The sequence below is a fragment of the Egretta garzetta genome, unplaced genomic scaffold (assembly GCF_000687185.1).
Source record: "Egretta garzetta isolate BGI_Z169 unplaced genomic scaffold, ASM68718v1 scaffold1151, whole genome shotgun sequence".
Taxonomy (NCBI): domain Eukaryota; kingdom Metazoa; phylum Chordata; class Aves; order Pelecaniformes; family Ardeidae; genus Egretta; species Egretta garzetta.
In genome coordinates, this window is record NW_009258639.1 from 36,225 (window position 1) to 45,925 (window position 9,701).

Below are 9,701 nucleotides of genomic sequence, written 5' to 3' on the forward strand. Positions count from 1 at the left end.
GAGGGCTTGTGTCGCCGTCCCCAGCTGACCTTTAAGAAAAAAAAAAAAAATTAAATAATTAAAGAAATAAAACAACGTCACCCTGACACCACTTCCCCTCACCGTGAGTTTTCTCCCACACCTATAATCCCCCAAAATCTTGGCCGATCCCTGCAGTGCTGGTGTTACCCCCTGCTTTTTGGCTGTGAACCCCCCCGCCCCGTTGGTAAACGCTGGCGCTGTGGCACATGCCCTGGCTTTAGGAGTGGGTTTTACCCAGCCCTTGGTGGGTGCGTAAGTTTTTCCTGGGCTGGCAGCCAGGGTGCGGCTGTGTTATCCCAGGCAATGGTTGGATCCGGTTATCCTCACTCCAGCAAGTGTGCAAACAAGTGGGCAACCCCCTCCCCGCAATAACCCCCTGCGTCCGTCCCAGGACAGAACCTCTTGCAATCATCTTCTGGGATGCTCGTTAAAGCCTCGTGGCTAACTTTTATGGGCTCTTTTTAAATATGGATCTTCCTGACTTTCCCTCCCAGGACAAACTTTTTTTAATATTATTTTTTTGTTTTTTAAAGGGATTATTTATTTCCCTGTTCCTTGAGGCAGGCAGCATTCCAAAATCCTTCCACGCTGGAGGAAAAAGAAAAAAAGAAGGGTTAAAAAAAAAAAAAATTGCATTGTAAAGGCAAACACAGGCCGCTGGGGGCTTGGGGGGAGCTGCTGTCACCCCACGGGCCAGTGTCTCCTCCAAGTGTCCCAGCTTCTGTATTTGAGCGGTGAAGGAAGCAGGAAGCAGCAAAAAACCCCCTGAATTTATTAAAATTACAAGCGCTGTGCTCCCTTTCCTCTAAGTTACTAGAGGGGGAAAAAAAAAACAGGTGTGTTATATATCTGCAGGCTGTAAATAAGTTTATTGCATAAAAGCAGTGAGGGGAAGGACGTTGTGGGGTTGGTTTTTTTTTCCCCCCTAAACTCCAAATAAAGCTGCTGTTTTCTGCAAGTAGTTTAAAAAAAAAAAACCAAACAAAAAAAACAACAAACAAACCAGCAACCATGCGACAAAACCCATGTGTGGTTTTGTGGAGTTTCCCATGCAAGGCTGTCCTGAAAAATCAACTTCCCCCCCTCCCTCCCCCCACACCGAACTCGCCATCTTAAGCCTTTCCTTTAATGGCGAAGTTGAAGCCAAGAGGCTCCCGGATCGGGCCGGGCAGCGTGTTTGGAGCTGACTCACAGTGACCCTGCCTGGGCAGAGCCTCCAAAAATGCCGGCAGCCTTCCTACCAGCGCAGTCCCTTCGCCTCTTTGAGCTGCTGGGGTTTAATAAGAATATGAGGGGGTTTTGCTAGACATCAAAGATACTAAAGTTTTGGGGTTTGTTTTTATTTTTCTGGAGGTTAAAATAGCAAAAGTAACTTTATTTTTTGTTTGTGGGGTAGTGGCTGGTGCGGGAGCATGGCTCATGTCGTGATGCGTCCCCATCCCTGCAGCACGGTGCTGCTGTGACTCACACGGCGCGCCTGCCCGACATGGAAGATCACCCGGCAGCTTTCCTGGGGCGGGCAAGCCGGACTTTAGCAATGGAAAGTAAAAATCGCTGCCCCAAAAAGCAAAGAAAGATCATCTAAAACCCCATAAACACCCCAAAACAAAAATATAATTCCCCCAAACCACCCGAAGGCCAAAAAACCCTCATTTTTTTAAAAACATTTATTCTAGCACGGGTTGCTTTTGGCCTTCCTGCTCTTGCCTCCTGCAGTTTTGCAGAGCAGGCAGATGGATGGGGTTGGAGTCAGGGTTTCAGATTTTTTTGGGGCTTTTTCCTTGGTTTTCTGGGATGCCAGCAACTTTCCAGCCTGTCTTTGCCCTCCCAAGCGGGGCATTTTCTTCTTGGGATGAGTTTATTCAGAGGCGCTGAACAAAACCAAGTGCCAACACCTCCCTGATGGGTTGTATTGGGGCCAAGCCTAATTAATGAGCTTCATTAACAGGGCTGGCTTTATTCCCTGTTGCTTTTTCCCTGCAAACTTTAGCGCGGGGAGAGACAGCTTGGCCGGAGAGGCGAGGTCAACGAGCAGCACCTATTTATATTTATTATTTATTAAAAAAAAAAAGATGCTTCTTAAATAAGAAAATACCCTTTTTTTGGTGTGTTTTCTTTGCAGTCAGCCCTCCTGATCGAGGGCTTGCATTTAGGTGGGGTCTGACTGACCCCAATCCCTTGGGAATATTAATCCGAGATGCTGGAGGAGCATCCCTGCATTGGGGTGATGCACCGGTACTTGGGATAACCGGGGAGAGCCCAGCCCCCCAAATTAAAGGGCTTATAAATTTCACGTGGATCATCCCAAAGCTGATTAACTGGGAATGTCGGATCCCGGTTCTTGGAGCTGAGCGCAGGGAAAATCTGCCTGGGATAATTGGGCTGTTAACGAAGGTGGCCCAAGCGCTGGCCTGCCCTGACCCTGCTCCCAAACAAGGCTCTGATTGTCGCTCCAGCTTAAGCCAGGAGGAAGAGGAGGCGGGTGAAGGGCTTGCCAAATAGTTGGGATTTTGCTTAGCGACTGTTAATTAGGCGCCGAGGCAAAAACTTCATTAACGGCGGCTGTTCAGGGCATCCTTGCGCCGGTGCTGGGACGATGCTTGGCCAGCCAGTGGCATCACCACGGTGTCCCCAAAAGCGTCTTGTCCTGGCGTGTTGCCTGCGTGTCACGTGGAGCCCTCAGAAGGGACCCTGCGAGCCCAGATAAAACCTCCTGCCCAAGTCTAGAAGCAAAAAATTCCTGGAATCCCCAAACAGTATTTCTTAATTTTTTTTTCCCACTAGCCCATGTGGATGCTGTTTAAAAAAAAAAAAAAAAAAAAAAAAAAAAAAAAAAAAAAAAAAAAAAAAAGCGCGAGTTTTCTCTTTTATCACACATATTCATGCTCACAACCTTACAAGCAGCCTTCATCCTCCCGCTGCTCCCCGGGATGCCTCTCTCACAGGGGGTGCATAGCTGGGACCCCGAGTTTAACCCTTTTGTTTGTTGCCTTCCCCCTTTCCCTGCAGATGACGGCTCGCCTCATGCTCGCCGTGGGAGGAGCGGTGCTGGGTTCCTTGCAATTCGGCTACAACACCGGTGTCATCAACGCCCCGCAGAAGGTGAGCGTGCGCCGAGCAACCTTGCCGTGGCAAAATTCCACCCTCCCCAACCCCCCCGTGCCCGAAAACAAACCTGCATGCGCTGCCAGCCTGGCTAAAATAGTACATCCCGCTAGGCAGCTTACTGCCTGTAATGGGATTTGCAAGGGAGTTACTTAGCTCCTGCCTTCCCAGGAGAATTAGTTCCCTCCTCGCTTAGTGTTTTTGCCGGGAAAAATCTCAGGAACGCGTGCAGGATGCTCTCTGGGTGGGACCGGCGTAACTTTTAACCTCAGCTTTTAGCAGAGGTCTGGGAGCTAATTAGGGTTTGAGTCATCTCCAAGCAGGGGAATGACCGCGCTGGTTGTGTCCTGCAGCATCGGGGCAGGACTTCTCTGGGAGGAGAGAGGGGTCCTGGGACGGGATGGAGAGCAGGAAGTGTTCGCTCCTTCCCCTAGTGTAGTGCCAGTGGGTACATGGGAGCCTTGAAAAACTGGACTTCCCCCAAATTATGTGGCTATTTGAGGTGTTAAAGGCTCAGAAACCCCACGCGGTGCTCAGGTGCCGAAGGAGAAACAGGGTCCAGCTGCTGCCGCATGGGAGCAGAGCCTGTCCCCGAGCATCATCACAGCCTCTGGTGCGCCATCCCAAATAATTAAAACCACCAAGGCAGGATTCACGCCGCGAGGTTTTTAATCCCATTATCAGCCAGTGGGCTGCAAAACCTCACCTCGAGCTCTGAAAAAACTCTGTGGGAGAGAAGACCCCGTGCAACACTTCCCAGACCCCCATCAGTGTGGAAAGAGCAATAAAGATGCAAATTGCCTTTATTCGAGGTATTGCATTGCATTTAATCACGGTGAGTGGCCCATGCGGGATTTCACATGGCTGGAGGCTGTGACTCCTGTCCAGTGTCCTCTGTGCTGGCACCCACGGCCACGGTGCACCCGTCCATCTGCCGGAAGCATCGCCCTGCTAAAAAAATCTTGACCTGGCCTTCCCCTGGGCTGATCCACGCTGGCAGCGTTTGGCTGAGCATCCTTGTCCAGAGACGGGCGATGGGAGTGGTGTTTGAAACAGCGGTGAGCTGGGAAATCCCTGCAAGCGTGCTGAGGAGCTGCTGTGAGGCATCTGCCCTTCTGTTTCCCTGAGCTCTGGCACCGTGGGGAGCAGGTACTCCGTAATTACTGCCTGGCATCGGAGCTCGGCCCCTGCGTCCCGAGGACGTGCATGGTTTCCCCAGGGACTTTTCTCCATCCTCCCCTGATGCGGGGCAATGCTGCTTGGGGTGACGTGGGCAGGGACCCTGTCTGAGCTGGGGTCTCCCCTGGGGACTGAGCTCCCATTCCTGCAGACCCCCAGCACAGCAAGACACCCCCTCTGCTCTGAGGGGTGTTGCCTCAGTTTCCCCTCGTGTGTTTTAGGATTAAATCTTCGGGGCTCAGGCCAGGGATGGGCTGTGTGTTTTAGGGGCGAGTCACCCAGCAAGTGACACTGCGTTCGGGGTACAGAACTAATGGGGGGAAAGGATTTGGGGTGCTCTATTGGGTGGTGCGAGGGGAGGCAGGGTGGGTGTTGTCTTGGGTAGCGGGAGGCTCTGGGCACGGGGACTCATCCTGCCTTTAAGGGTGGGGACGCGTTGGGGTGCAGGATGGGCATGCATCAGGGTTGGAATGGTGATGTGTTGGGGTGCAGGATGGGGGTGCATCAGGATTGGAATGCATCAGTGCACAGGGTTGGGATGGGGCTGCATTGGGGTGCAGGATGAGGATGCATGGGAATAAATTGGGGTGCAGGACAGGGGTTAGGATGCAGGATGGGGATGCATGGGGGTGCAGGATTGGGATAGGGATGCATGAGGGTGCAGGGTGAGAATGCATCAGGATAAATTGGGATGCAGGGTTGGGATGTAAGATTTGGATGCATGGGGATGCAGGATTAGGATGGGGCTGCATGGGGGTGCGTGGGGATAAATTGGGGTGCAAGATTGGGGTTGGGATGCAGGGGGAGATGTATGGGGGTGCAGGATTGGGACTGGGATACATGGGGGTGTGGGACTGGGATGAATCATTCCCCTGGCTTCAGTGATGCGAGCGCAGCAGCGGTTGCTGGCAGTGGCTCCCTGCAGAAAGGCTCCTTTCTCAGGCGGGGGGTGCTGAGCACCGGTTCCACAGTCCTCTTAATGTTCTCCTCCCCGCTGCTGAAACAGTGGCTCGGTGCTTTGTGGGGTGCTTGCGGATGTGATGCGGAGGGGACGGCCTGAAACTGGGCGAGGGCTGGTAGGAAACACTCAGCTGAAATGAAATGAGGGCGGGGGGCAACCCCTGAACTTTTGCAATGTGCAGTGATTTTTTTCCCCCATGCTTCTTAGTTGAAACTGATAATTTTTCATCTTCTCCTCTCCCAACAACCGGCTCGTGGTGGGTTTTTCCATCTATCCTTTGTTGCAAGGGGGCCAGGAGGGGGGTATTTGGGTGCTAGTTTTTGATAAACTGTCGCTTGGATTATTTTTTTTTCTGCTTCAAGGGGAGGGAGAGAGCTGGAGGCTTCTGAAGAAGGTAGGGAGGAATTTAGAGCCCAGCAAGGTTCGGTGGGGTGTGTGCAGAGACTGTGTACCTGCACCGAGAGCCTGAGCCAGTCCTGGGTTCTCCAAATCATAACAATATCAATTATTTGTTTTCTTAGGAAAAGGGGAAAAAGCCCCCAGAGCATCAAAACCTCCAGGTGAAGCCGGAGGCAAACGAAGTCACTTAAAACCCTGATGGTTTAGGGCCTTTGTAAAAGGAACAACAAAAAAAATTATGTTACTGTAATTTATAGCAACGCACGTGGCAGGGGCTGTGTTTCTTGCACTGCTGCTCCCAGGGGCTCTCTTCTGTGCTTGAAGCGATGGGAAAACTGGGAAACGAAGCGCAATTGTGCCAACGCTTAATGGAGAGCTGAGCACATGTGAAAGCCTTCAAAGCGGCGAGGTCTTTGAGCTGCTGGAGTGGCCGCAGCTTCCCCTGCTTGCACGAAATCTCTGCGCCTTCCAGCCAGGGTTGGTTGGTCGTGTTGTGGAGCCCTTTGCTTTTTTGTTTTGGGTATGGGTGACCCTTAACTAAGTGACTTGAAGCTTTCAGCTGTGGGCTGGCTTTAAAAATACGTTAAAAAAAAATACATGAGATACATAAAAAAGGGTGTTCTGTGAAGAGGGTGATTAAAAACAAGCACCTGTCCTTGTCAGCGTCGCAGAAGCATTGCCGTGTTGCAGAATTACAGCGGCAGTATTGCGTTACAGAAGTATTGCAGGAAAAAAACCCCTAGAAACTAAATTCAGGGGGATGGGAGTTGATCAGCTGCCCTGCTGTCTTCCTCACCTTCCGCCACCATCTCTGCCGTCTCCCCCCTCCCTGTGTTGCTTCTCCTCCGGCGATGGAGGCATCCCTCCCTGCCTCCTGTGCCCTGGGGAGGAGTGTGACCTCCCCACAGTCGCCCTGTGTTGTCAGGGACGAGACCAGAACCTGTCCTGCTGCATTTCCCTCACACATCCCATCAGGTTTCCTCCCCTGGGTTGGAGCCGAGCCACCAGCTGGGCGGCTCCCGGCTCCATGACGCATTGTCTTGTGAGCCGGGCTCGCTGGCCAAGGGTCTGTAGGTGGCCGGGCAACTGGTAACACTGTTGGCACAGATGAAATGGGGATGGTTTTAACCCGTGGCTTCATTTCTCCCACCCCTTTCCCAGGTGATTGAGGACTTCTACAACCGTACCTGGCTGTACCGATATGAGGAGCCCATCAGCCCTGCCACCCTCACCACGCTCTGGTCCCTCTCTGTTGCCATCTTCTCCGTCGGAGGCATGATTGGATCCTTTTCCGTGGGGCTCTTTGTCAATCGCTTTGGACGGTGAGCACCAAGCATGGGGGAGCTGTGGTGGACCTCAACAAGGGGGTTGTGCAGCCTCACCCCACTCTGGCATCCCGTGGGTGTGGCTTTGGGCACCTCCCTCCTGTCAAGAGCTGATGTTTGGGTTCTCCCGACACCCTTTCAGCCTCTCTGACCCCCATGGTCCTCATCGCCCTCCGCCCTTCTCTCCCCAGCCGCAACTCCATGCTGATGTCCAATATTCTCGCCTTTGTGTCCGCCGTCCTCATGGGCTTCTCCAAGATGGCTTTCTCCTTCGAGATGCTCATCCTCGGCCGCTTCATCATTGGCCTCTACTCTGGCCTCACCACCGGTTTTGTGCCCATGTATGTGGGCGAGGTGTCACCCACTGCCCTGCGGGGCGCGCTGGGGACCTTCCACCAGCTTGGCATCGTCTTGGGCATCCTCATCGCCCAAGTAAGTGCCAGAGAACCAGCCAGAGGGGGGTTCCCCATCTTTGACGCTGATGCTCATCAGGGTCTACAGGGGACGGGGTTTGGTGCAGCAGCGCAGGGCATTGCCCATGCAGTGGATCTGCTCCTTCAGAAGGAGACAGGGCTGGAGGGGTGGACCTGGAGCTCAGCAGGAGCAGGGCTGCTGTGAGATCTTGACGCTTGGGGTAGGCAGCATCGTGATGTGATGTCCATTGGCTGCCTGGAAGCAACACGGCTGTCTGTGTCCCTCTGATGGGTGCCCAAGCATGTAATGCAGCCACGAGCTGCAGAGTTGGGTCCAACTTGAGCTGGGAACAGGTGGCTCCAACCCCTCTTCTCCTCAGGTGTTTGGTTTGGACTTGATCATGGGAAATGACTCACTCTGGCCACTGCTCCTGGGGTTCATCTTTGTCCCAGCCCTGCTGCAGTGCATCATCCTGCCCTTTGCCCCTGAGAGCCCCCGCTTCCTCCTCATCAACCGCAATGAGGAGAATAAAGCCAAGAGTGGTGAGTGATCCCCCTGTCCCCGAGCTTGTCCTGCTGTGCCGGAGGGTCCTCAGCTGCTCCTCACTCCACTTCTCTCCCCTCAGTCCTCAAGAAGCTGCGGGGCACGACGGACGTCAGCAGTGACCTCCAGGAGATGAAGGAGGAGAGCCGGCAAATGATGAGGGAGAAGAAGGTCACCATAATGGAGCTCTTCCGTTCCCCCATGTATCGCCAGCCCATCCTCATCGCCATCGTCCTGCAGCTGTCCCAACAGCTCTCGGGGATCAACGCGGTGAGTTCTGCGGGGACCTGGGTGCCGTGTGTCAGCTTGTTTCACCCAGAATGTGGGTTGTGCTGGCTCCAAGACCTGACTCCTTTCCTCATGGCACATCCCTGCCCTTTGTAGGTCTTCTACTACTCCACCAGCATCTTCGAGAAGGCGGGTGTGGAGCAGCCTGTCTACGCCACCATTGGCTCTGGCGTGGTGAACACGGCTTTCACGGTTGTTTCGGTGAGTTTTGGCCCACCAGGCTCTCCTCGGGGAAGCTTTTCCTCCAGGCTGGGGTTGTGCTGATGGACGCCCATCTCTATCCTACAGCTCTTTGTGGTGGAACGAGCTGGACGCAGGACCCTCCACCTCATCGGCCTGGCGGGGATGGCGGGGTGCGCGGTGCTCATGACCATTGCCCTGACGCTGCTGGTGAGTGGTGGGCATTGAGGGGATGGGTGGGCTGGGCGGGGAGGTCCTGCCCCTTGCTGTGGTGGCTTGGACGAGGAGGAGGTCTGGATGGAGAGGAGGAAGGACTTGGCTTCCTAGAGGTGATGGCTGAGTGGTCCCTGCTGCCCGGATCTCTCCTGAGGTCCCAGCAATCCAGTCTCTGACCTGGAGAAACCTTGTGGCTTCTCTGCCAGCACCACGCTTACTTGAGTCTCATCATCTAGCACGGCTGGATGCTTTGTCCCCCATCACCGGACTGACCTTCTCTCTCTCCCTTGGACCAGGACCAAATGCCCTGGATGTCCTACCTCAGCATCGTGGCCATCTTCGGGTTCGTGGCCTTCTTTGAGATCGGCCCAGGCCCCATCCCCTGGTTTATTGTGGCAGAACTTTTCAGCCAAGGCCCTCGCCCTGCTGCCTTTGCTGTTGCCGGGCTGTCCAACTGGACCTCGAACTTCATCGTGGGCATGGGCTTCCAGTATGTCGAGGTAATTGATCATCTCCTGGTGCTCTTGGTGGGAGCAAGGCCTTTCTTTGCGCTCCTTGGGTTGCGCGACTCCTCTGGAGCCCTAAAACCCGGACTGCGATGGTTTGGTTGGGTGAACGCCCCGAGGTAAGAGGGAGGGGGCCAGGATCTAGGGAAGGAACAGGGTGTTGGCCAGGCCCTAGTGCGTGGTGGCTGGTGGGGGCGCAGCACTCACCAGACCATCCTGTGCCTGACGTCCTGGCCCCGCTGCTGGAGCACCCTCTCCATCCACGTGCTTATCCCTTTCTCCTCTTTCCTCCTCCCCAGCAACTCTGTGGCTCCTACGTCTTCATCATCTTCACGGTGCTGCTAGTCCTCTTCTTCATCTTCACCTACTTCAAGGTGCCGGAGACGAAGGGTCGGACCTTTGACGAAATCGCCTCGGGTTTCCGTCAGGGGGGAGCGAGCCAGAGTGACAAAACCCCAGATGAGTTTCACAGCTTGGGCGCCGACTCCCAGGTGTAACCCACCCGTGGCACCGCCCGCTCCTCCCGCCCGCCCGAGGTCCTTGGGGGTTGTTTTTTTAAAACAC

At 54.2% G+C, this 9,701-nt stretch overlaps 1 protein-coding gene across 1 annotated transcript; it reads left to right on the top strand.

Annotated features, from left to right (window-relative positions):
- Positions 1 to 1,156: 1,156 nt before the first annotated feature.
- Positions 1,157 to 9,695, top strand: SLC2A1 (solute carrier family 2 member 1). Its single transcript, XM_009648287.2, has 10 exons — positions 1,157 to 1,344; positions 3,031 to 3,123; positions 6,827 to 6,987; positions 7,182 to 7,422; positions 7,784 to 7,946; positions 8,030 to 8,217; positions 8,332 to 8,436; positions 8,524 to 8,625; positions 8,928 to 9,131; positions 9,437 to 9,695. Exons 2-10 carry the CDS (start codon positions 3,031 to 3,033, stop codon positions 9,632 to 9,634), a joined length of 1,455 nt encoding a protein of 484 aa, XP_009646582.1. The 5' UTR covers positions 1,157 to 1,344; the 3' UTR covers positions 9,635 to 9,695.
- The last annotated feature ends 6 nt before the right edge of the window (positions 9,696 to 9,701 follow it).